The sequence below is a fragment of the Gossypium raimondii genome, chromosome 9 (assembly GCF_025698545.1).
Source record: "Gossypium raimondii isolate GPD5lz chromosome 9, ASM2569854v1, whole genome shotgun sequence".
Lineage (NCBI taxonomy): Eukaryota > Viridiplantae > Streptophyta > Magnoliopsida > Malvales > Malvaceae > Gossypium > Gossypium raimondii.
The window spans coordinates 30,498,137-30,525,309 of NC_068573.1; the positions used below are offsets into that span (position 1 = coordinate 30,498,137).

At 35.0% G+C, this 27,173-nt stretch overlaps 2 protein-coding genes, 1 long non-coding RNA gene and 1 other non-coding gene across 4 annotated transcripts; 3 read left to right on the forward strand and 1 right to left on the reverse strand.

Annotated features, from left to right (window-relative positions):
* The first annotated feature begins 2,731 nt into the window (after positions 1 to 2,731).
* Positions 2,732 to 7,900, forward strand: LOC105798939 (cysteine-rich receptor-like protein kinase 44). Its single transcript, XM_012629202.2, has 7 exons — positions 2,732 to 3,859; positions 4,053 to 4,181; positions 4,281 to 4,420; positions 6,442 to 6,652; positions 6,742 to 6,979; positions 7,091 to 7,241; positions 7,321 to 7,900. The coding sequence occupies exons 1-7, from the start codon at positions 3,040 to 3,042 to the stop codon at positions 7,666 to 7,668; spliced, it is 2,037 nt and encodes a 678-aa protein (XP_012484656.1). The 5' UTR covers positions 2,732 to 3,039; the 3' UTR covers positions 7,669 to 7,900.
* A 7,227-nt stretch (positions 7,901 to 15,127) lies between these two features.
* LOC128032504 (uncharacterized) lies at positions 15,128 to 21,580 on the forward strand. Its single transcript, XR_008188758.1, has 4 exons — positions 15,128 to 15,785; positions 15,944 to 16,123; positions 16,207 to 21,277; positions 21,401 to 21,580. It is a non-coding gene; the product is annotated as an uncharacterized LOC128032504 (long non-coding RNA).
* Positions 21,581 to 21,595: 15 nt separating this feature from the next.
* On the forward strand, positions 21,596 to 23,870 carry LOC105798944 (lon protease homolog, mitochondrial). Its single transcript, XM_052621218.1, has 7 exons — positions 21,596 to 21,638; positions 21,679 to 21,800; positions 21,905 to 22,003; positions 22,223 to 22,288; positions 22,390 to 22,476; positions 22,675 to 22,714; positions 23,189 to 23,870. Exons 1-7 carry the CDS (start codon positions 21,596 to 21,598, stop codon positions 23,212 to 23,214), a joined length of 483 nt encoding a protein of 160 aa, XP_052477178.1. The 3' UTR covers positions 23,215 to 23,870.
* A 2,578-nt stretch (positions 23,871 to 26,448) lies between these two features.
* On the reverse strand, positions 26,449 to 26,554 carry LOC128032968 (small nucleolar RNA R71). Its single transcript, XR_008189306.1, has one exon. It is a non-coding gene; the product is annotated as a small nucleolar RNA R71 (small nucleolar RNA).
* Between the last annotated feature and the right edge of the window lie 619 nt (positions 26,555 to 27,173).

A 27,173-nucleotide genomic window follows, 5' to 3' on the forward strand; every position in this document is an offset into this window, starting at 1 on the left:
TTTACTTCTTTCTTTTTCGTTTTTTTTAGCATATATATATATAAGATTATATATTAAATAAAAAGAAGAAAAGACGAAGAAAATCGAATACAAAAAATTTATAATCAGATTTTTTTTACTTTTTATTTTTCATCCTTTATTTTTAAAAAATAATAAAAATAAAAAAACCAAATCTTTACCTTTTGCCGGCGTTTCGCTCTCCATCTTGGAAGACCGACGGACCCTTGGGGGTTCATCAAATGGTCGCCAAAGAAATAAGTGGAGACGAAGGCTTCCTTTGCTTCTTTTTTGAATTTTGAAGGCTTTTTGGCCATTTTAACCCTAAATCGGGTTTCTACACATAAAATGAATAAAAAAGATGGGTTTTTGCTTTTTCGGCCACCGTGGACGATGGTGCTGTCACCGGTGACCGGTGGCTAGCGCGATGACCAATGGCCGGACCCATGGTCGGAGGAGAAGAGAGGGAGAGAGTGAAGAGAACTCTCCAAAATTTTTTTAAAAAGGTGCAGAATGAAGTTTTTTTTTTAAAAAAAATTGGTTTTTATAAAAAAATATATTTTTTTAAATTTGACCGTGTAATTTTGTTTTTGTTTCATTTTGGTCCATTGAAGCTGTGCGTTTTGGAGGGTGGCGATTATTGCCTATTTGGTCCCTTCTTGTTATTCACACATTCAAGTTGGTCATTTTCCTTTTATTTATTTTAGATTTGCCCCGAATTTATGTTTTAAAGTTCAATTTGCCCCCCCTTTTATTTATTTTTGCTATTTTATTATTAAATTAATTAATGTAATACTATTATTACTATTATTTTTTTGTATATATTTTGTTTTATTTTATTTTTATATTTTACTATCTTTTTAAATACATAGTTACTATTTAGGTACTTTAGTATTTAAAACTATCTTTTTTTCTTTTTTGTATTTCTTTTATATTTTCCTTTTGTTTCTATATTTTTATTTATTTTATTATTATGAAATTGTTTTATTTAATATTTATTTATTTATGTGTCTATTATTATTTCTTAAAAATGTTTTAGTTCTTATTTATTTATAATTTACTTGTTATTGTATATATATAATTGATTTGTCTTTATTTATTTATTTATCTTTTTTGTTTAGTTTTGGCTCGTATTATTTTATTGACATTATCACATTTATTGTTATTTTGTTATGCACATTAGCACAATATTTTATTTCTACCAATTCGTGTTAAATTAATTTTACTCGATAAATTATGACTTTAAAATAAGCAAAATTTTGATTTTTATATTCGAAAAGGTAGTGCCCTAACTTACGGGGTTTTGATTTTCTTGACAAATCCAAATATGCGAACCTTTTAAAGCAAAAATTTGTGATACTCTCGAAAATTAATAAAAGATCGTGCTCTAACTTATGGAATATGATCTTCTTTTTTTAAAACCGAGATGATCGATTATCTTTCAAAATAAATAAATATTTCGGTATTTATTCTCGTATCGAGAATTCAAGGCATTGTATCCTAACTTACGGGATATAATTTTCTTCATCGATTAATGTGAAATATGCCCTTTTTTTGAAATTTGTAGCATTTCAATAAAGGATCGTATTTTAAATTTCTTTAAAGTTTTCAATCTTCGACACTAAGACATTAGTTAATCAACTAGGTACCAATTTTGGGCATTACGAGGGTGCTAATCCTTCCTCGTACGTAACCGACTCCCGAACCCGTTTTTCTGAATTTCGTGGACCAAAATCGTTGTTTTAATAAAATCAAATTGTTTATTAAACACAACCACTTTTCGAGGTGACCTAATCACACCTTCTCAAAAAGGATTGGTGGCGAATCCTGTATTTGTTTTCATTTTTAAAATGTAATTCGACCCCGTTTTTATCAAAAAAATGGTGTCAACACCCATTAGAGGTTAGAACTCATAACACTTTTAGAGAATTTTGTGTTTACGTTTGGAGGGTTCTTTATTTTTTGGTTTTTGGTGTTTAGTTTTTATCTCCATCTTTTGTACTCTTCGTTCTTTTGCCATTATAGTAAAATTATATTTGTTCGTGATTTTTTATCCTCTTTGGAGGAGTTTTTCCATGTTAAATTTGTGTGTTCAATTTCTTAGTTTCTTCCGCTATTTTCACTTACTGCTTAATCAGGTCGATCCCTAACATGATCCTTTTGGTCACCAAACCCTACGTGAGTTCAACTGCTCTATACCCCAAATCAGAACAAATGACAGGATATGTCACATTAAAGACATATTCATCTCATTGAAAACATCCACCCCAATTTGTCCCATATATAATAATGACCTAATAGCGAGTCTGTCACATTAACACCATCTTGCATGGGACCTCACCTATAAATAGCCTCTAGCATACTTGCCTACAGTTGGTCAATCTCCTTCCAGTTACCGCCTCAGCCTTCTCCACTCTCTTTCTACTCTCTAGTTCTCCACCCAAACAGAGTGAACTGACCTCCGTCAGCTCCACCATATCTTTCTCCGTATCTTCTCCTTGTTGATCCCACACATCAACAATATCTATAGCTCTAAAGTAGAGGTTATACTTTCATCTTTGAGACGTGTTCTAATTTAATCAAACATGCTAGTTTCCAAAATAGTTAGCTTTGTCGTCTTCTTTTTTAATATTTCAGTGTTTGTTTAAGTAATACCATCTTTTTTAATATTAGATCGTAGAGTTAATGATCACGCGACCAGAGCTATTCCCTTGAAACCCAAGGAAACTTCCTAGTTCCTGCATATTTCCACATACTTGTTTTATTTTTCAAACCAAAGATTTTTCTTTTATGAAGTAATCAACAATTGACTTTCACTTGTTTATTTCAGACTTGTCCAAATCCACAGCCAAGTGGCTTTCTTGGAAATTTATGATCAGTTAAGTCTGCATCAACCCTGCATTTTAATAATCTTTTAAGAAAATTCTTACAGTTTTATCGACCAATTCCTAATTTCCTATATCATAAAGGTTTTAAGCATCCAACTCCGTGACAGAAGGAGCATCCATCATTATAATATATTCTCAAAATTCTACATTAAGGATGACAATGGATCTTCCATGGTTGTTTTTGTTCTCTTCTTTAACCATTGCATTCTTTCTTACTGTTACCGTTGCTCAACAAGAGCCTCTATACCATTTTTGTTTAGACCTCAATGGTAACTTCACCAGAAACAGCACTTACCAGGCGAACCTCGACCGACTGCTTTCGTCTTTCACCCTCAGTACATCAAATGAAAACGGGTTCTACAATTTTTCATCAGGCCAAGGCTCCAACATAGCCAACGCACTTGCACTTTGCAGAGGAGATGTGAACTCAAGTGATTGCTTCACCTGCATCAATAACGCAAACGATGAGCTCAGAAACCGCTGCCCTTACCAAAGAGAGGCGATTATATGGTATGACTATTGCATGTTCCGCTACACAAATCGTACCATCCTTGGTGTTGCAGAAACCTCGCCTAGTTTTTACATGTGGAATTTAAATAACGTGACGAACGTAGATGCTTTCAATCAGGCCGTGAGTTCTTTAATGGACAACCTAACAAACATTGCTTCAACGGGGACATCCCTTGGAAAGTTTGCAACAGGAAGTGCGCGAATACCTTCCCTAACAATATATGCGCTTGTTCAATGCACGCCTGATTTGGAAGACACGGTTTGCCAATCTTGCATGTCACAGGCCATTGGAGAAATCCCAAATTATTGTGACAGAAAACAAGGATGCAGGGTATATAGGCCTAGTTGTAATTTTAGGTTTGAGATTGAACGCTTCTATAATCTTACTGCTTCTGATACAGCAGCAACACCATCATCACCGCCACCATCAACAGCATCCCCACCTTCTTCTCCCACTACAACAGGTACCTTCTCTTCTTTGTTTTATCAAGTCACCATGACCATCTTGTATAAAGAGATGCATCGCATGTCTATGAAAAGAGAAAAGGGTTTCTCCATAATATCAAGATACTTCCATATCCTTTTTGTTTATGCAACTGGGGAGATCCAAACTTCACTATGTCTTCACTCATAAAGGACACACTTGAAATTTTGCAGAAAACGACAGTAATTCATCTGGAACTACTATTATCATATCCATTTCGGCTGCTGCTTTTGCTTTACTCCTCATTTCCATCTGCATCTTCGTTATTTTAAGGTTGAGGAAGCCAAAGCTGAAACCTCAAAGTAAGTAAAAGTATCAGTTTATCGGTTTTCTTTCTTTTGCAATGTTGTAACTGAGTCTACAATTTACTTGTTTTTTGTTTCATTTGTTCCAATCTGAAGAGCATGAAGCAACGGAAGTAGTGGATGAAATCTCAACTGTAGAGTCCTTACAATATGATTTCAACACCATTAGAGCTGCAACAGATCACTTTTATGATGGAAATAAGCTTGGCCGAGGTGGATTCGGAGCAGTTTATAAGGTAAGACATCAATATATATTGCACCAGATGATAAATTTATTAGCATAGTGAAAGGATTTTTTAATAGAAAAATGATAAATTAAGTTTTCCATCTGATTTTTAGTATATTTAGTTAAATTTGAAATTTTGTAGGTCAGAATTTCATACAATGACCATTTAGCGAGACATATGCTAGTTTTAGTTACACCTATTATACTAATATTACCAAATTATAAATAATTTAATTTAATAATATTTTATAAAAGAATAATTAAAATAACTTTTATTACATTACAATTAATATAAATTTTAAATTTCAATTCCAAAGAAAAGATATAAAAAAACCTTAGCGCGTACAATGAAATATATATATATTTAATTTTTTATGTTTAATTTTTTTCTTTGCATTTACACGTTAATTACTTAAAATATGAATATTATACTATTTTATAATAAATTTTCCAATTAATTTTATGTAATAATTTAAAAAACATATAACTGATAATTTAATTATTGTAAGTTAATTTGTTAAGACTATAATTTTCAATATGAATATATATTTACAATTTTTACTTAATTAATAAATTATATAAAAATATAAATTATAAAATTTACTATTATCTTCTATTATCAATGATTTATTTGTATCTTATTTATTATTATTTTATCCTTATATGTTTTTACGTGTGTATTGTAAATTATTTATTACTACGTTTATCTCTATTTAATTATTGATTACAAAATTTTATTGTTTATTATATTATATATCATTTACTATTAATTTATAAGTATTTATTTTAAAATTATCAAATAATTAATATAATATAGATACTTTACAAAATATTTAATTTTTGCTAGTAATTTTATTTAATAAAAATTTTAACATCTGAAAGCAAAAATGTTAAAAATTAATTGTGAGTTAACGAATTAATAAAAATTCATATTTCATCTTGATGAATTAACCTATTATACAGCATAAAAGCAATTACACTTCCATATTAAAAAAATGGTATATAACCAATAATATATTCCTATATTATCAATTATGCACTATTATAGCATCTTTATTATAATAAATATTTTCTAATTTTTCTGTATGATTTATTTTTATGCTATTTACCGTATATTATTATTTTATAATTATATTTTTAATTATGAATTTTATTGTATATTGTGTATATTATCAATTATGCACTATTATAGCATCTTTGTTATCAACTATTTAAGAAGTATTTGAGAAGTTTGGACTTAGTCATTCAACTATTGGATGTTATATTTTTTATATATAGAACTGATAAATGTTACATTGACATGTCATTTAATTGTTCTTGATTATTGACTAAGTGATAAAAAAATTAAAACCTTAACTTAATGCCTAAGTAAGTATTATGATAATTAATAAAAGTAAAATTGTACTTTGGTCTCCTAAAAATAATAAAAATTGATTTAATCCTTTAAAATTATAAAGATAAAGACTATTAAAATGATGAAATTGTATTTTTACTATCGTAAAAATTACAATTTAATTTTGATCCTAAAAAATTTTCTAGTTTTGCCCTGGTTGAAATAATCTAAAAACTTAAAATTATATTACAATATTGTGCTAGAAAAAATATTTGTAAATATTAAATTTATTTTATTTTTATTAATAGCCTATGTAATTTTTGCAATTATAATTACAAAACTGTCAATCTTTTATTAATGTTATCTTGTGTAACACCTTTATTAACAATTTATTTTAATAATAATTGTTTACTAACGATAGCCATGTTGTTAAAAATTGTTAAATTTTCTTATCATTTATATCTCATGTACAATTTCAAAATGATATATAATTAATATATTTTGTTTTAGCCATATATTAAACGTATGCTTGTTGTAATTTTTTAAAAATTAAAAATTCAATTGTAAGTTATCCTAATTATTTTAATTAAATAAATAACTTTATTTTATATATTTATTTCATTTAAATTTAAATAAACTATTAAAATTATTTATTAATTTTAACATAGATTAATTCCACGCGAAATCTATTTTGTCAGGGCACGCTTGCTGGTGGAAAATTAATAGCAGTGAAAAGGTTATCTTCAGATTCTAGACAAGGAGACCTTGAATTCAAAAATGAGGTTCATTTAATGGCCAATCTTCAGCATAGGAATTTAGTTAGGCTCCAAGGTTTCTGCCTTGAAGGAGATGAAAGGCTTCTTATCTATGAGTTTGTGCCTAATGGAAGTTTGGATAAATTCTTATTTGGTATGATATGGCACTGTATTACTGTAGGTAGACATCAACAGCCTTGTTTTATTTCATTAATTCGGATTTGTCCATTTACGGTGATGTAGATCCAGTTAAAAAAGCGTATCTGAACTGGGAGAGAAGATACAAAATCATAGGAGGGGTTGCCCGTGGACTTCTCTACCTTCACCAAGATTCTCGATTAAGAATTATTCATCGAGATCTTAAAGCCAGCAATATTTTATTAGATGCAGAGATGACTGCCAAAATTGCAGATTTTGGCATGGCAAGATTGTGTGCTGTTGATCAAACTCAAGGTGCTACTAGTAGAATTGTGGGAACATAGTAAGTACTACAACATCATCTTAGCTGATACATGGTTGATGCGCATTGTCACTCTAATCACATGAACCTTACAATTCATTAATTTTTCTTATATTAATAATTGATTTGTAGTGGATACATGGCACCTGAATATGCCATGCATGGTCAATTTTCGGTTAAATCAGATACCTTCAGTTTTGGTGTACTAGTTTTGGAGATTTTAAGTGGTCAAAAGAACAGTGCTTTTCATAATGGGAGCAATATAGAAGATCTTCTAAGCTTTGTAAGTATCCAAATCTTCTGGACGTTATGCATTAAAAGAAGGTAGAGTTTTTCATTTTGCATGAATTAAAACCCTGCAGGCATGGAGAAATTGGGAGGCTGGGACAGCATTTGATCTTGTAGACCCCAGTTTGAGAGATGGTCCAAGAAGAGAGGTGATGAGATGCATCCACATTGGACTGCTATGTGTTCAAGAAAATGTAGCTCAAAGACCAAACATGGGTGCGGTTGTTCTAATGCTTACTAGCGACTCTACCACTCTCCCTCTACCCTTAGAACCTGCATTTTTTATGCACAGCAAAACTCAATCGGCGGTGCAACTGTCAGAGGACTTAAATTCAGAGGAAACAACATCAAGTCGATCCGGAAACGAAATTGCGGTAGTCTCAGAAAATAAGCTTTCCATTACCGACCCATATCCAAGATAACAAAGATGGTCACATTTGTATGCATTTTGCTGTCAAAATTTTATCCCCATTGTTGTAAAATTCAATGATTGCCGGTTTAAGTTGGTGTTGGTGCAAAGAGGCAACAGCAAACTGTTTTCAATTTTGCTTGGATAGCAAGCCTCGAGCCTTGCTGAAGAAACAAACTCAGAAGCAAGAACAGAAACAAATGCAAATAAAAACAAGATAAAAGAGAGAGAGTTTTTGAATGAAAGGAGCTGATATTTTTCATTAACTCATCAACAAGGCATCAAGCCATTACATATATCAGTCAACAAGTAAAACAAACAAGTAATCACCTAATCAACTACCTAACACCACTAATTTGCATTGAAACTTACAAGATTAGCTTGTACAACTTGCATTGCTGATTTTTCAGTCAATCAATATCAAAACATTTACCTACTTAGTTCAACATGAACTAGATTACAAAATAATCAAAATGCAACTAAAAAATGGCAAGTGGATCGGCAACTTCAAGCTTCAGGCTTCAGCTCCTGCAGACCAAGGCTCGAATGCCTGCTACGTCATCTTGCATGGCCACCTTTGCATGGGAAGCTGGTTGCATGGGAACTAACTTTAACACTCCTCCTTAGTTTCTATGCTGGTTACACCTAGCTTCCCTTTTAATTTTACAAATCTTGACACATTGAGTGCCTTGGTAAAAATATCCGCAATTTGCTCCTCCGAATTGCAATGAACCAGCTCGATTTCATGAGCTTGTTCCATCTCCCTTATAACATGTAACTTGATATTGAAGTGCTTGGTTCTCCCATGGAAGATGGGATTCTTTGCAATTGCAACAGCAGATTTGTTGTCACAGTAAATCTCTGTTGCTTCTTCTTGGTTTTGGTTTAAATCGGCCAAGATTTTTCTAAGCCATATGGCTTGATTCACAGCAGATGCAGCAACAACATATTCAGCTTCTGCTGTTGATTGTGCCACCAGACTTTGTTTCTTAGAACTCCAGCAAAACATGCCTGAGCCAAGGCTAAATGCATATCCAGATGTACTCCTCATGTCATCACATGATCCAGCCCAATCACTATCAACATAGCCTATCAACTTCATACTTTCAGCTTTTTTGAACATCACACCATGACTAATGGTGCCTTTGATGTACCTTAGCACTCGTTTAGCTGCTTGAAAATGCTGATTCTTGCAGCAATTCATCTATCTAGATAGCACACTAACTGCAAACATAATATCTAGCCTTGTTGCAGTCAAATATAGTAGACTACCAATGATACTCTTGTACATAGTCTCACAAACTGGTTCACCAGTTTCTTGTCTTGATAGTTTCATTCCAACAGCCATTGGTGTGCTTGTCGGCTTGCAGTTCTTCATTGAGAACTTGTATAAGATTTTTATAGCAAAGGAACTCTGGCTGAGAAAGATTCCATTTGCTGTTTGCTTCACTTCCATTCCTAGGAAATAATTCATTCTGCCTAGGTCAGACATCTCAAACATCTTCATCATTTTCTTCTTGAAATCATGTAGCATGTTCTTGTCTCCTCCAGTTACTAACAAGTCATCAACATAGAGTGACAAGATAAGCTGAGTCTCAGCTTGATTTTTCTTCACATACAATGTTGGTTCACTGACACTCCTCTCGAATTCCAAACTGAGCAAGTAGGAATCAATTCGAGCATACCAGGCTCGAGGAGCCTGCTTCAGGCCATACAAGGCCTTTTTCAGCCTATACACCATGTGTTCTTTGCCAGTGGTCACAAATCCTTGAGACTGCTCGATGTAGATCTCTTCTTCCAGGAAACCATTGAGAAATGCAGACTTAACATCAAGCTGATGAATGGTCCACTGATGTTGAGCAGCTAAGGCAACTATCATTCTGACTGTGTCAAGCCTGGCTACTGGAGCAAAAGTTTCAAGGTAGTCTAGACCATACCTTTGGCTAAATCCTTTGACAACAAGCCTGGCTTTCAGCTTGTTCAGACTGCCATCTGCATTCTGTTTTGCTCGATAGACCCATTTTACTCCAATGGTCTTCTTTCCAGCAGGTTTATTAACCAGCTCCCATGTCTGGTTCTTTTCAATCATGTTGATTTCATCAACCATAGCCAGTTTCCAACCTTCATCTGCCTCAGCTTCTTCAAAACTACTAGGTTCTGCTATAGCAACTTGTGCTCTTTCATAAATCTCATCTAGGGGCCTTGTGCCTCTCACAGGCACATCATCAACATCCATCTCAGAACCAAGCTGCTCGAGTTCAGCTTGATTAGGCACCGTGTCTTCAAGCGACTTACGGTTCACTCTTTTCCCAATTCCAGCAAGCCTTCTCATCAAAGATGACATCTCTGCTCACTTGGACTTTGTTTGTCAAAGGATCCAGCACCCTATAGCCCTTCTTAACTGAGCTATAGCCTACTAGAACACCTGGTTGAGCCCTTTCAGAGAGCTTGTCTCTCTTTGCTGCTGGTATTTGTGCATAACACAGGCAACCAAACACCTTCAAGTGTGCCAAGGAAGGCTTGAAACCAAACCAAGCCTCGAAAGGTGTCTTGGATGCAAGGGCTTTGGTAGGAAGCCTATTTTGAAGGTAGACAGCAGTGCTTACTGCCTCGGCCCACATGGTCTTGGGCAGTTTCTTCTCAAACAGCAGGCACCTGGCCATATCCATCAAGCTTCTGTTCTTTCTTTCTGATACCCCATTCTGCTGAGGTGTGTAGACATTTGTGAGCTGGTGTTTGATACCAGCATCATTACAAATGGCTTGAAATTGAGCTGAAGTGTACTCAGTGCCATTGTCAGACCTTATCGATTTCAGCTTGCAACCTGTTTCTGTCTCTACAGCAGTTTTAAACTTCACAAACACTTGAGCTACCTCTGACTTGTGTTTTAAGAAGAAAATCCAGCAAAACCTTGTAAAATCATCAATGAAGAGGATGAAATACCTATTTTTGCTGAGTGATTCAGTCCTCATTGGGCCACATACATCAGAGTGCACCAGCTGCAGTCTTTCAGTAGCTCTCCAAGCTGAATTTGTAGGAAATGACAGTCTTGCCTGTTTCCCCATCTGGCAAACTTCACACACATCATCATGCTCCACTGAGCTAGTGAAGTTCTCTGCCAAGCCCTCTTTGGCCATTCGAGCCAATGATCTAAAGTTAGCATGCCCGAGCCTTTGATGCCAAAGTTTGGAATCATCAACAGAGGCTGTGTATGATGACTTTGAGTCATTTGGCCAGTGCACCTCAAAGCATTTGTCAGTCATTGTGACTGTCATAAGGCTTGATCCACTTGGATCAGTAATGTGGCACTGTTTGTCCTTGAACACAACAGAATAGCCTTTTTCGAGCAATTGAGCTATACTGAGAAGGTTTCTGTCAATCTCAGGCACCAAAAGCACATTTGGAATAATTTTGTTGCCTGTAGGAGTACATATCAGCACCTCTCCTCTTCCTTCAGCTCTTATGAACTGACCATTTCCAACCTTGACCTTGGTTTTACAACTTCTATCCAAGGTTTTAAACAATGAGGCATCTGGTGACATGTGGTTAGTGCAACCACTATCCAATAACCATCCTTTTGAGCATTTCTTCTCAGCAGCTAAGCAAGAAACAGTAAAGACTTACTCTTCTTGATCACTGCTGTCCTCAGCTACTCGAGCTTCAACCTTTTGTTGTTGAAATTGACTCTGCCACTGCTTGGTTTTGTTTTTGCAAACCCTCTCAACATGACCTTTCTTCTTGCAGTGTTGGCATACTGCATCTGGCCTGAACCAGCATCTGTCTTCTGGATGACCTGGCCTCTTGCAATGTCTGCAGGGCTGGTCATCGCTCCTTGCAGCATCAGCCTTAGGCCTGCTTTTCCAAGGCTTTTTGCCTCTTGGAGCATTGATGCTCGAGGCTTCTCTGGCCTTGGCATTGAATGCACCTTCCTGGTGATCTTCAGCTCTGCTAGCCCTTCTTTGTTCCTGAGCATAAAAGGTGTTAATTAGCTCAGTCAAGGAGATGCTTGAAAGGTCTCTTGAGTCCTCTAGAGAGGATATCTTGGCCTCATATCTCTCAGGCAAAGTGGAGAGGACTTTCTCCACTATCCTTGCCTCATCAAAGTGCTCACCAATGAGCCTTATACTGTTAACCACTGCCATGATTCTATCTGCATACTGCTTCACTGTTTCTTCTTCCTTCATCTTCAGATTCTCGAAATCCCTTCTTAAATTCAATAGCTGTTGTTGTCTTGTCCTCTCAGTGCCTTGAAACTCCTCCTTAAGCTTGTCCCAGGCCTGTTTTGGAGTCTCACAGGCCATAATCCTTTCTCTCATCAGCATGCTGCCTGATTTGAGCCACTGTTGGATTGGCTCTTAATGGCTTTGGTTCAACATCTGAGTTGACCACCTCCCACAGATCAAAAGCCTGCAGGTAGGTTTTCATTTTGACCACCCATATGTGGTAGCCTTCTCCATTGAAGACTTGAGGTGCAGCTGGTGAAAAGTTTGATGAAGCCATAGATTTGTATAACAGATCCCTTAAGAAGTAAGCTCTCGATACCAATTGTTGGTGCAAAGAGGCAACAGCAAACTGTTTTCAATTTTGCTTGGATAGCAAGCCTCGAGCCTTACTGAAGAAACAAACTCAGAAGCAAGAACAGAAACAAATGCAAATAAAAACAAGATAAAAGAGAGAGAGTTTTTGAATGAAAAGAGCTGATATTTTTCATTAACTCATCAACAAGGCATCAAGCCATTACATATATCAGTCAACAAGTAAAACAAACAAGTAATCACCTAATCAACTACCTAACACCACTAATTTGAATTGAAACTTACAAGATTAGCTTGTACAACTTGCATTGCTGATTTTTCAGTCAATCAATATCAAAACATTTACCTACTTAGTTCAACATGAACTAGATTACAAAATAATCAAAATGCAACTAAAAAATGGCAAGTGGATCGGCAACTTCAAGCTTCAGGCTTCCGCTCCTGCAGACCAAGGCTCGAATGCCTGCTACGTCATCTTGCATGGCCACCTTTGCATGGGAAGCTGGTTGCATGGGAACTAACTTTAACAGTTGGTTAACCCTTAGATCTTCTTTTCATGTGGCAAATATGTTGGTGTTAATTAATACTCCTTGTTTTACTGGCGTGATTAAAAAAAATTATTCATTGTTTTCCCGATTAACCAAATGATTCCTAATTAAAATTGCAGATTTTGGGATGATAATATGTCTTATGGACTGGCCGTTAGTAGTAGGTAATTATCTAAAAAGTCTAATAAATTATAATTATTAATGAATAGTTATCTTCTAAAAACATAACTTCGTGGGTAAAGTTGTATATTAATGTAAAGTTGTTTTTAAAACAATACAATCTTACGAAAAAGAGTGTTTCATTAAACATATGTCCTCATGAATGGATATCTTATGGAAAGATGCACTTATTGAATGTATATATAAATAACTTTTCTATTAGTCATTTTCACGGTTACATTGGGAGTGTTAAAAGACTTTGTTGTATTTTAAAGACATATAAAAGCCTTAAGAAAAATGTTGTACACGCCTCAAAGCAATAACATTATTTTATTTTTCTTTTTTCTATTATCCAATTATTTATGTTTCTAACACTTACAACTACAACCATTCACTATACCAAAATAGGCTTTTAGCGGCATTTGGATAAAAAATGCCACTAAAAATCAAGCATTAGCGGCGCTTTTCTAAAAATGCCACTAAAGATCGAGCATTAGTTGGAAAACGCCGCTAGAAATAATCATTAGCGGCGTTTTCTGAGAAGTGCCGCAAAAAACCTAAGCCCAACGACACCATTTTCTGAGTTTTTGGGGCTTTAACAGCGTTTTTGAAAAAGCGCCGCTAGTGCTCGGGCCTTTAGCAGCGTTTTTGAAAAAGCGCTGCTAATAATAATAAAATCTAATAACCATTTCAATTATCTCATTCTTTGATATATTCTCAAGTAATGTTTCAATTATATTTTTTTTATTATAAGTTGAAAATTTTAATATTTCGATGTATTTATTATATATTGGTCAAATTTATATTTAAATGATAACAAATAATATTGTTTAATACAAAATGTTTTTATTAAAGAGAAGTCCTAACTCCTAACTATTTATTATTATTTTTCAATCACGTTTATTTAAACTACTTTACTAGAAAAATATATTAAATTATGAGTAAAATAAAATATCATAAAACTTAAGTTGTTGTGTTGTAAAGAATAAAAATAGAATAAATTTTTATAAGAATAATAAATTTTGATAGTTCGACTAAATAAATGAAAGAAAGTAATATAAAACACCAAATACCGTGATAAATAATATTATATATTGATAATTTTATTACCAAAAATAATTTTATATTTAGTTAATCAAACATGAACATAACAATGACCTAATAGTACCTACTCAAGATTAAGAACTGAAAATGAATGAAAAGGGACAAATGAGGTTGTTACATTGGTCTAATACCCATTAGAAATTAATACTAGGTTTTTTAGGCTGAGAAAGGGTTATAGGAAAATATTATAAATATTGAAATTTGAATAAAATTTATTAAATATTGAATTTTAGAAAATAATTAAGTGAAGTTGGGATTCAATTTAGCTAGTAGAGTCGGTGGGATTAGTTGGACGATTTGCTCCCGAAAAGAAAAAGCTGTTTTTTTATTCTTGATAACAAAAAGTGTTAGCTGGGTCTCGAGTCTAGAGCCGAATGCTGCTTCAGGCGGTATAGTGGTAGTGGTGGACGGGTAGGTCTAATTTATCTGAATAGCCCAATTGCAAAAGAAAGCAAATATCTTATATTTGCAATCATTAATCGAATTACGTTGGGTACTTCATTAGGGTGGGTGAGTGGCAAGTGCTGAGGTCCAGGGTTGAGAAAACAAAATGAGCAGAGCAGAGCAGGGTCTGCATTTGGATTTAGGTCGGGTTAGTGGATAATGATGAATAAATATCATAATATGCATGGGACACGGCAACATAGCTTCCTATAACGATGTGGAGTGGGCACCAAACTCTAATAATTTTGTACTCCATGCCCTAGTAGAAAGGGTTCAAACATCTTTTTCTCAAGATAATGATATGCAAGTGAGCTGTTAGACTGTGAGGGTGTAATATATCAAATGGTTTTTTTTATTTATAAAAATCCAATTTATAAAAAATAGTAATAATAAATGTTTTATAAAATCATTTAACTAATAATTTTTAACAGACAAAATAAAGGATTTTTAGCAAAGCAGAACGGCGTCGTATTGATCAAAATGAAATAATATTTTGCGGCGTTCATAGTGGCGTTTTTGCAAAAAATCATTTTACTTTAAAAAATTGGAGCCGTTTTATCCCTAAATTTCCCCCTGAAACACCTAATTTTTCCCTCTAAAAATAATCACCTCAGCACACTGTTACTCCCTCAGCTCTTTTCGAAACCCTAAAGCAATGCCTCCCAAAGAAGCTAAATCCAAGCAAGCCCAGCGGAGAGGCCCATCCTCGGTCGATTCTCTTCTCATATAGTTTATGATTTAAGGTTGTTAATTCTGACTCTTGAACAAGTTGACTCATTCACCGACTCAACCTTCAAGGGAACCCCAGCAGCGGTTTGTTTGTTGGAGGAATAAAGAGATGAGAAATGGCTGCAAGATCCTCTACTGTCAATCACCATAAAAAAAATTCTAGTTTTTGCATTTCTGGATATTTTTCTTCATTTTTAGCTCTCTGGGTTTTTGTTTTTTTGATTGTTTTATAACAGTTTCTTCTTACAAATCCATGTAAAGAAAAAAGGGTTTTCTGGGTTTTATAATTTGCTTCTTTTATAACTGTTTTTCTTTTTTTGTTCATTTATATTCTTATGTTTTCCATGTGTTTGTTTTAATGCCTGTTTGGTATTTCATATATATATATATATATGTTTTGTTGGCTTTGAAGGTACGAAGATCCTCATCATGGTGAGGGGAAAAACACAAATGAGGCGCATAGAGAACGATACGAGCAGGCAAGTTACATTCTCAAAGTGACGAAGTGGGCTACTAAAGAAAGGTTTTGAACTATCAGTTCTTTGTGATGCTGAAGTTGCTTTAATCATCTTCTCTCCTAGAGGCAAGCTCTTTGAATTTGCAAGCTCTAGGTAAATCATATTTTTCTTTAAACCCCCTCACTTTTCAATTAATTTTCTGTTCAGCACCAATTTTCATACTTAGGGTTGTTTGATTCTGCCATAAAAACTCTCACTTACGCACATCATTACTCTCCACAACATTGTTCTTTCATGTGGGGTTTTTCCAGTTACTAGAAAGACAAGAATTTGAAATTCGGTGTGATTTTGATGTAAAACGTTCTTCACTGGAAGTTGAGGTTAGTGATTTAGAGGAAAAAATAGCAGCTGGATCTGACAGCAAGATGCTTTCTCGTGGTTTAGATGGTTCTTTAAATGAATCATTGTAGAAGCTTAATACAGCAAAGAGGGTAAAGTAACTTAACTTTTCATGGAATTAATCGCTTTTAAGTATATCAATAGTTACTAACAATTATGTATATTTGGGTCATAGGAACTTGCAGCTAGACTGAGGGCAATAGTATCAATAAAGCGTCTGTTGGATGATGCACCTTCCCAGTCAGAACTCATCCAGTATGTTCACCTTCCTTTTCCATTGCTGTAAAGTTTTAGGCCTTGAAATCTTGATATTACATAGGAACTTGCAGCTAGACTGAGGGTAATAGTATCAATAAAGCATCTGCTGGATGACTGCCATGTCACATTTTCATTCTGGAGTAATCAAATTCATGTTGTAATTCTCTCCCGTGCTTAAGTTGGTGAACTTGTGCTATTGTATAAGACCACTTGGATGAGATATTTGCTTTCTACAGAGTTCTTGCTTGTGTGTGAGTACCTGGGTGAATGGAGAAGTAGAGATTAGTGAGTAAAATGCATCAGGGAGAATAAGATGTCCTAAGATCGTCACAGGAGAGTTTGAAGGTGAGAGGTCACCAGCATGGGGTGGGATATTCTTATTTGTTTGTGTTAGGACATAGAGGGATGGTGCCTATTTCAATGTTAAATTTCTCTTTTGTTTACTTCATCAGAACTGATGTTACGTACTGTTTGTAACTTGTAACCATTTATTGTGCTGTAGATGGTTTATCTATATGTTCTCAGTTTTGTGCGGATACATGTTTATTTTTGATCTCATAATTTATTTTTGGATCTCATAATTTATCCTTTCACCCCTGTCGATTTTGGATCTCATAATTTATTTTTGGTTCTTGGGTTCAGTGAGCTATTTTGGGTGCTTTCTAGGAGATTTTCTTTCATTTTCCTTTCTCCTATTTCGGTGGATTTTAGGGAGGTCTTTTATTTCATCTTTAGTGCTGATATATTTTCTCCTTAGTCTGGACTATGTCTTCTTGTCTGTTATACCTATTGAACACTTTTATTTTGAAGTAAAATTGTTATAAACAACATGGAGGTTTTATTAAGCAACGTGGGTTATTTCTTCTATTGGCTTGGAGGGCATGAAATTTGTTTGAACTCTTTGAAGTGAATTGTGGTTGCGTTTAGCTTTTTTTGTTTTAACAAGTATTTGTTTGATTTATGTTTTCCTGAAACTTGTTCTCCTTGTTGATGTCAAAAATTGTCCTCCTTGCGTTTAACTTGTTCTCCTTGTTGATGTCAAAATTTGTCTTCATGAGTTTTTGAGCTTCCCAGCATTTCATTGTTATACTAATTAATTAGTTGACCCTTTGATTTTATGGGAGCTCAATAACTTAAGGCCTTAACTTTATTCAGCTGCTGAGTACTGCGAAAAGTCGTATCTCCATAATGAGCAGAAATAGATGTAAGGTTACCTATTTTACTTAAATACTTGCTTAGTTCCTTCATTGTTTGTTTAACAACCTCACATGTTCATGCAAGCAATACCATAATTGATTTCAGAACTTGATCGATTACCACAAGCACTGGCTTGCTTCTATAATGTTCATGCAAGTGTCACGGGGCTAGACCTTTCGTCTCGCAATCCGTGCGGCCTTAGGCAATCCGTTCGTCCCAAACTCGCCTAAGTCAGCCTTTACGCCCAAAAGTGAGGATTCTTTAGAACTCCTCCAAGCCACCAATTTGTATAGCGGAAGCGATTGTGCCAAAAGAAGCTACAAAAGAACAACAGAAAGCCAAAGAAAGAATGCACACAAAGTGTTTGAGTAAATGCTCAAGAATTCTATTACTCTTAAGAATTCAGCTTACAATGGATGAGTACAAATGAGGGGGAGGCTCTCTATTTATAGTTGAGCTCCCCCAAAATCGACGGTCAAGATACATTTACATCGACGGACGAGATTCACTATATCCCTTAATTTTAGGGATTTACAAGATTTGCCATATCAAATCTAATCTAATCTTTACAAGATATGATTCTCTCTATCTTCTAAGATTAGTTACTAAAATTAGCCTAAGTTGCCATGTCTTCATCATCGGGCCAACCAGGCTTCAATCTGACAGGCTTCTTCAATAGTTCACTGAATCGGGCCAGTTCTCGTGGGCCAAAATCTAATCGATAGACCTCCATGGGGCGCTTCTTGTGCCATGGTCAAGGGCTTTGCACTTTGGCCCGTGACATTCTCCCCCACCCATTCTCGTAACGCCCTCGTTGTAACTTCTGGATGACACTGACTTGATTCACCTTGAAGCTTCCTCGTTGCCTCGGCTTCTTCCCGACTTGTCTTGCAATCGGGTTGTCCCTTCCTTCGGAACCTATGCCTCGGCTTCCGTTGCCTCTTATCTTGAACCGTTGCACTCGTTGGTACATTCTGTTAGCAAGAAGTCTCTGCTTTAACTTGCCCCAATTTTGACTTGTTCCCACTGGAATCCCCTGAATTCTCACATCTTGGCCTCGTACCACCCATAGTCCCTTTGCCTCATTGCTTATGAACTTTGAAAGGGCCCCTACGATCTTGCCAAGCTAACAAGTCAGAATTCAAAACACTATCAGAGTGTTTGCAATGCACCTTACTCGTAGCATTTACTCATCTCGACTTTTTTGCATCGCTCCTTTTCCCTCAAAGCTCGATGCACAACCCACATTTCCCAAAGGTGTTGGCTCTACAGTCAAATCCGCAGGCTTCATATCGGTCCATTGCGCCACTAACACTTCCGAAAGGGCTTTCGTAGCTTTTCGTTCTGACGAATTAATGTTTCTCTCATACGAAACATCTTCGACTAGTTGGATTGACGATAACACCTTGGTCCCAACTTTAATATCTCGATGCACCGGCACAACCATTTTTGTTGACTGCCCGGTGACAATATGGATTTGATCGGCCCATGGTTGCAGAGTTGCCTGAATCCTGTCAAGGAAGTTTAAGCCAAGCACATAATTGTAATCATCCAATTGGATTACCTCGAAATCTTCCTTGCTCTTCCATTTGCCGATTTGTAGTTCCACATCACGAACTACTCCCACAGTTGGGGCTTTCTCGGAAGTTGCTATCTTGATCTTCTTATTCGATTTCCTAATCGATAGACCAAGCTTTTTCGCAGCCTTTTCTGACATGAACAAGTCCAATGCTCCCGTATCAATAAGAGCACTCTGCTTCTGACCCGCAATGTTGATGTCTACAAACATCAACCCTTTGCCACCATTCCTCTTCCCAGGAATGAGCACTATCGAATTGACTCTCGATATCTTTCCCTCGGTAGGCTTTGCCTCTTCTTCGGCTCATCTTTCTTTTTGATTGCCGAAATCATCACTTTATTCAGACATTTTCGCGCCATGTGTGGTCCTTGACAAAAGAAGCATTTTATCTTCTTCCTCTTGTCCCTTGGGTTGTCGAATCCACTTGTGCTATCGGTACCGTTGCCATCATCGCTATGTCCCTCATCATCTTCTTCATGGTTTCTCTCACCATTGCCCTTTCCATTGGGCTTAGATGCCTCAAGCTTGTCTCTCGCTGGACCAAGCTCAACAAAGGACTCTGCTTCTGCCATGGCTATAGTAAGTTCAATGATCCCTTGCCTTCGCAACTCATGCTTTGCCCACGACTTTAACCCATCCTCGAACCAATAGAACGCTTCTTTCTTACTCAAGTCAGAGATTTGAAGCATCAACTTGCTAAATTCCCAAACATACTCCCGAACAGTGCCTTGTTGCATGAGACGACGTAACTTTGCTCGAGCCTCCTTCTCGGCAAACTGAGGGTAAAACTGCTTCTTCAACTTTCTTTGGAACTCCTTTGTGTTCCCACTATGTTTCTCATCTGTGGACCTACGACGTCACCACAAGAGAGCTACATCAGTAGAATAGATTGAAGCAGTGTTTACCTTAAAGGCATCATCCTTGATGCCCATCGCTCAGAAGTATTGCTCCATTTCCCACAAGAAGTTGTCCACATCCCTTGTGGATCGTGCACCCTTAAACTTCTTTGGTTTGGGAACATCCATTGCTTGTTGCTTCAGCCTTGAAGTCAACATCCCATTACTCAAAGCGACTTTGTAAATCGTGAGCTCCCCTTTGAGCTCCTCTATTTCTTTCTTCACGGCTAACACCATATCCTCGAGATTCTCATCCCTCTCTGCCAGCTTTTCCACAGTGGACTCGAGTAATTCCTTCATCTTTTCCCCATTTGCATCGAGAGAATCCAACACAAAATCTCTGAGTTGCTCTTCCATTGAGTCAAACCCATCCGTGCGTCCTTCGACCAATTCAAGCGTCTCTTTCACGTTCCCTACGGACTCCTCAAGATTGACCACTCGGTTTTCCAAAGCTGTCAGCATTTCCCTCGAGCGACTGGCTTTTCTAGCCCTCCCACGGGTCTCCATTGGCTCACTCTGACCAACGACTTCTTTTGACATCCCAACAGTGCCTTCGAACCAACTCGAATATCACTTGGTTCAAAACTTGGCTCGGATACCACTTGTCAAGGGGCTAGACCTTTCGTCTCGCAATCCGTGCGGCCTTAGGCGATTCGTTCATCCCAAACTCACCTAAGTCAGCCTTTACACCCAAAAGTGAGGATTCTTTAGAACTCCTCTAAGCCACCAATTTGTATAGCGGAAGCGATTGTGCCAAAAGAAGCTACAAAAGAACAACAGAAAGCCAAAGAAAGAATGCACACAAAGTGTTTGAGTAAATGCTCAAGAATTCTATTACTCTTAAGAATTCAGCTTACAATGGATGAGTACAAATGAGGGGGAGGCTCTCTATTTATAGTTGAGCTCCCCCAAAACCGACGGTCAAGATACATTTACATCGATGGATGAGATTCACTATATCCCTTGATTTTAGGGATTTACAAGATTTGCCATATCAAATCTAATCTAATCTTTACAAGATATGATTCTCTCTATCTTCTATGATTAGTTACTAAAATTAGCCTAAGTTGCCATGTCTTCATCATCGGGCCAACCAGGCTTCAATCTGACAGGCTTCTTCAATAGTTCTCTGAATCGGGCCAGTTCTCGTGGGCTAAAATCTAATCGATAGACCTCCATGGGGCACTTCTTGTGCCATGGTCACGGGCTTTGCACTTTGGCCCGTGACACAAGCAAGAAGGTACATTTTAGTCCCCAGTTACAGACAGATCCTAGGCAAAATTATCTCCATGCTAAATCTTGTCTTCAGCCTTCAGGTATAGTGTTTCTTAGTAAGTAGGAACTCTTCTATGTTAGTTGTTTTCTGCATTGTTGTGATATAATTTCTTGAAGGAAGAAGGTAAATATCATGGTACTGATTAAATGTTTTTCAAGTATAGATACTCCTGCATCAAAAAGTCTTTCTTGGCACTTATCCTCAGAAACCAAGTCTACTTTGAAAGGGACTTCACAAACTTTAGCAAGGTTAGTTTGGCTTAAAAATTCTATGTTGAATGGATATTTTCCTTTGAGTGTAACTCTTCTAATGTTCAGCTGAGAGAAAGAAAGTTATTAACATTGCTTACCATACAGCAATGAAATCACAAAACCTACTATTCCCGCTTCTGAGGTTTTCCAGTTAGTGGGCATGTACGTTAGACCAGTAACTCATTTTTAGTATTGTTAAAAAAGGCTTTAGATGATAATACTTGTATTTTGACTGTAATTCTGGCAGAGAATGAAGACAATGCAAGGGCAAAGTCTTCAGCAGCACTTTTTCCTGCTTCTAATGAGTTATATGTACATCATATCACTATCAAAATCTATTTGTTGGGTTGTTCAATTAACTTTAGCGACTTAATTATGAAATGTTTCTTCTTTTTTGCCTTCTCAATGTTTTGCAGCATATAGGTGATTTCAATTTTCCAAGGTTAGCAGATTTTGGAGCTGCAATATCTGCTGCAAACAAATTGCAATGCCAGCAAGTTCTTGAACAGTTGGATGTAAGTGCACTGGATACAATGTACTATTGATTACTGATATTTTTTGAGATCTTTTTTCTGGTTTAGTTGGTTTTATATTTGAGGATATCACAACTCTCAAACATCTATTATGTGAATTATCCTGGAATAGGCATTAACCTGTTTGTTTGATTTTATATATTTGGAGATTGGAGTAATTATCTTTTTTCTCGTTAAACTGTTCTGTACTGTTTTCATTAGGTGCATAAGCGGTTGCAACTTACACTGGAATTAGTAAAAAACGAAATGGAAATCAGCAAGATTCAGGTACTTGATGCCATTGAATCCCCTTGCACCTCTACGTTATTTAAACATTTTTATTCTTGTTTGATTTGAGTAGGTCTAAATCATTTGAAGCATATTTTTAGGAATCAATTGCGAAAGCAATCGAGGAAAAGATAAGTGGTGAGCAATGCCGATACTTGTTGAATGAGCAGCTTAAGGCAATAAAGAAGGTATTTTTATTCCAATATGTTATTATTATTATTTATGTTCTTCTTAGGTGGTGCTAATGCTTTTACCAATTTATCTTTAAATATAGCCTAATATGCCCCCATATAATCATTTTATTTTTTTTGAACTCTTGTCTCTATTCTTTATTCCAACCTTTCCTCCGTAGAAATTGGAATGAATTTCATTTTTTTTTGGTGCAGGAACTTGGGTTAGAAACAGACGACAAAACTGCACTTTCAGGTTAGTTCTGTTTCTTGTCATATTTGGCAGAATCACAAGATAGTATTTACCTATTTGCGTTTCCTCTATCTCTCTCACACACACAAAAATGGTCATTTGCGTGCATGGATGCTCCTCTTGAACATTGTTGTTGAAGTAATTTTTCGTACGAATGAAGAACTAGACTAATTGTTTATTTTCAGACTTTTTTCCAATAAAAAGTAACTTTCTGAATTTCAGTTATATTATAATAATATAAAAGCAATTTCTAGACTATGTAAACCACCAAGCATAAGTTGCTACACAATTGTAGTTATCTTTTTAAATAATATAACGCAAGATTGCCATCGACGCTAGCATGAGCATTTACCAATTTCTTGTTTGTATATTGTTTCCTCGAAAAGAAAAAAAATGAAAGTTCTCTCTTTTATATCCATTTGAGAGCTAAGGCTAACTACTAATGTTTTTTTTTTTTTAATTTTGGGTTGATTGTAGATTGTGGTGGGTCGTATAGGGACTGAAATGCTCACCAATGAAGCCGGTGAAGTTACCAGGTTTTTAATATATTTTTCCCTTCATTCATTAATTCATTTTTATCTTAAAGAACTATCGTTAGCTAATTCTTATTTTATTTTTTTACCTTTTCAATTACATTTTCATTATTTGGTTCATAAAATGTTTACATGGGTTCTGCTAGCCTAATCCTTAGTCATTTGCAAAAGCATGTTTACTCGGACAATTCGGCTTCTTGAAGCTGGGCTTAAACCTGTGTAATGTATTTCTTTCTCTTTTCTTTTCATTTTCCTTAGAAGTTAATTAGTCAGTCATTTTAACACAGATACTTTCTTCCTTATGCTGCCTATACGGTACCACATCCCAAAGGCCCTTTATTTGCTAATGCTTGTGGTATTTTCTTTCAGCTATGTTTTTGATGGGTAGCCTCCAGTTTTGAAAAAACAAGAGCTTGCTAAGCGGTACACATGGAGTGATAAAGTAAAGTTTTCTTTTGTTGTTTCACCACTACGGAAAATTAAGGTGCTGTTGTTTTTATTATTAGACTAAAAATAAGGATGGCATTGAGAAATTAAATATGTAGCCAAAATTTTGTCACCTGTCAGTAATAGATACTCGTAGAGTTCAATCAATTCAACGCTGCAAGAAAAGGGAAGCGTATGTATAATAACTGTGTATTGTAGTACTGATTTTTGTTATATATTAATGAAAAGAATATATGTTCTTTTCCCGTATAATGAAATTTATTTATTTATTTATTGTTAGGAAATTTAATTGTTTATTTTAACATTATATGCTATATACATTATTTTATATACTAATGATCTATAATTAATTAAATAATATAATCAATTTAAAATAAGGTTAAAGTGTAAATTTGTTGCCATATTATAGGTGAATGTTGAAATTTATTACTATAATTTATTTTACTTTTATTGTTAATGAAAAGTAATACATTTAAAATAAAATTTGACCATTCTATTTGTTATTCTTAAAATTCATTTAATAAAAATACTTTTAGTGGTGCTTTTTCAAAAACGTCACTAAAGAACGGAACTTTTAGTAGCGTTTTCGATAAAAGCGTCGCTAAAGGTCATGCTTTTAGCGGCTTTTGTGATAAAAGCGCGCTAAAGATCATGTCTTTAGCGGCATTTTTGGGTAAAGCGCCGCTAAAGGTCATGTTCTTTAGCGACGTTTTTTTACATTTTGTTCTTTAGCGTTGTCTACGCCGCTATAGGCCCAAAAAAAGGCCGCTAAAAGCCTATTTTGTTGTAGTGATTTTATGTTGTTTTAGCAGTTTTTCTAACAAATAAACAATTTTAGTTATTAAAAGGAAATTGATAAATGCCAAAAAGTAATATATTTTTAGTCTCATTCTTAATGTGTTTTTGGATGATTATTTGATTTAAAATGGTGAATTTTATGCTCCTAATCCTTTAAATTTATATTTCTAGACATTTGGGAGTAAAATGAGTGAAAAATGAGTGAAAATCGGAAAATCGGAGCAAGTTTCAGGAGCCACATGGGCTGGACCCAAAGCCATGTGCTAGACCGTGTGGATTTTGCGAATCACACTCCAAGCACGTGAAAAACGTAATTTTTAGATTCTTCCGACATTTTAAAACCTATATATGACAAATATAAAAAGAGGGGAGCAAGTCGTCATAGAATATTCAAGAAAATAAATCGGAAAACACCATTGAATTTGACTCTAAAGTAGATTTCCATCAAGATTAAAGATCTCCTTTTGATTTCTTTGAAGTTTATTATGAGTTCCCTATTTCTTGTGGTTATGATTTCTAAATACCTAGGGAGATGAACCCTAGAATGTATTTTGTATTTTGTCTTTTGATTTATGTTTTACGTAATAAATACTTTGAATCTTATTCTCAATTATGTGTTCTTAATTCTTAATTTAATATTTTTAGGTTATTAATCCATGTTTGATGTGCTTAAATTAGAGGAGAAATAGACCCTATTTAAGAGTAGATCTAGCGTAATTGAATGGAGTTGCATGCAATCCTAAAAATAAGACGCCATAAATCTATCGGATTAGAGTAAAATATAATAAAGGGGATCCATAGATCAAGTTAATGCGATAATGGGGGTTTTAATTAGAAAGAAATTTCAATTAATCAACCTAGAGCCAGTTGCTCTTAGTTTTGAAAAGAGATATTAGCATAATTTAGGGATTTTTTCTGATCAAGATACTAAGTGAAGAAATTATTTAATTCAGATTAATAATGACAGATGAAATCTAGGTGGATTCTTCCTGGATATTGTTCTGCTTCTTGGTTGTTAATCGTTTGTTTTCCTGCTTTGTTCTTTGTTGTGTTATCTAGTTAATTAATTTAGTTAATTTTAGTTTTAATCAATCACTCCTATTCATCGGTTAAATAATAGAAAGACGGTAATTAATAGTACTTTTAGTCTTTGTGGGAACGATATATGTGCTCATCGTAGCTATACTATTAATTGATAAGTACACTTTCCTTTGTTAAAGTTTTAGTTGGTTTTGTGGACGTCAAGTTTTTGACGTCATTGTCGGGGACTAAAATATTAGGAAAACTTTATTTCTACTAATTTAGCCATTTTTAATTTTTAATTTAATATTTTTATTTTTAATTTAATTTTTATATTTTAATTTTTTGTTTGTTTGCTTCTGGTAGGTTATATTGGTCTATGACTAGAGGAAACCCGTTGGTCCATTACTTTTTTACAATAAGATTGAAAAAACTGCTCACATAAATTGTAGAGAGGTTAAAGAAGTAAGGCAAAGTCAACAGAATATAGTAGACGATTAAAAGGAAAAGGATATTACTGTGGACATGGGTGATAATCAAAATAATCAGCTACCTCCTGCACGTCCTGCCCTTTGGCCTATGTATGATTATGCTAAGCCTACACTGATTGAGGTTGAATAGAGTATTATGAGAGCCACCATTAATGCAAATAATTTTAAGCTAAAGCAAAACACAATTTAGATGGTAAAACAGTATGTTCAGTTTGATGGTTTGCAATATGAAGATCCAAATACTCATTTGGCTAACTTTCTAGAGATTTATGACACTTTCAAGATCAATGGCATTACTGACGATGCCATACGCTTACGATTATTCCCATTTTCTTTGAGGAGTAAGGCAAAATAGTGGTTGAATTCACTTTCACGAGGTTCTATCACAACTTGGGATCAAATGACTGAAAAGTTTATGTTGAAGTACTTCCCACTGGCCAAAATAACTAAGTTAAGAAACAACATCTCTTCCTTTGTTCAATTGATATGGAGACATTATATGATGCATGGGAGAGATTTAAAGATCTTTTGAGAAGTTTTTCTTATCATGGGTTACCTTTGTGGTTGCAAGTTCAAACATTCTACAATGGTTTGAATCTCTCAACTAGACAATTAATTGATGTAGCAGCTGGTGGAACACTGAATAATAAAACACCTAAGGAAGCCCAAGAGTTTATTGAAGAAATAACACTGAATAATTATCAGTGACAACTCATAAGAACAAAATCGATGAAAGCATCCGATGTTTTAAATATAGATGCAGTTGCTATGTTGGCAAGCAAAGTAGAAGCACTGAATAAAAAATTTGATGCTTTGAATTTTCTAAGCAGGTAAATTCAGTGATGCAATATGATGCCAATGTAGTGAAGATGATTAATCCAGAATATTTAACCTTCAAGTCTAACATGGAGTATAAGCAAGTCAACTTTCTGGGTAATAATTCTACACTTCAAAATAACCCTTATACTTATAATGCAAGTTGGAGGAACCATCCAAATTTCTCTTGGGGTGGTCAAGGAAATCAAAGGTCACAACTTTTTCCAGGTTTTCAACAACCTTATCAGTAATAGAAGAAATTGAACCTTGAGGAGATGTTAACTAAATTTATTTTGGTTTCAAAAACTCGATTTCAAAACACTGAAACAACATTGAAAAATTAACAAGCATTGATTC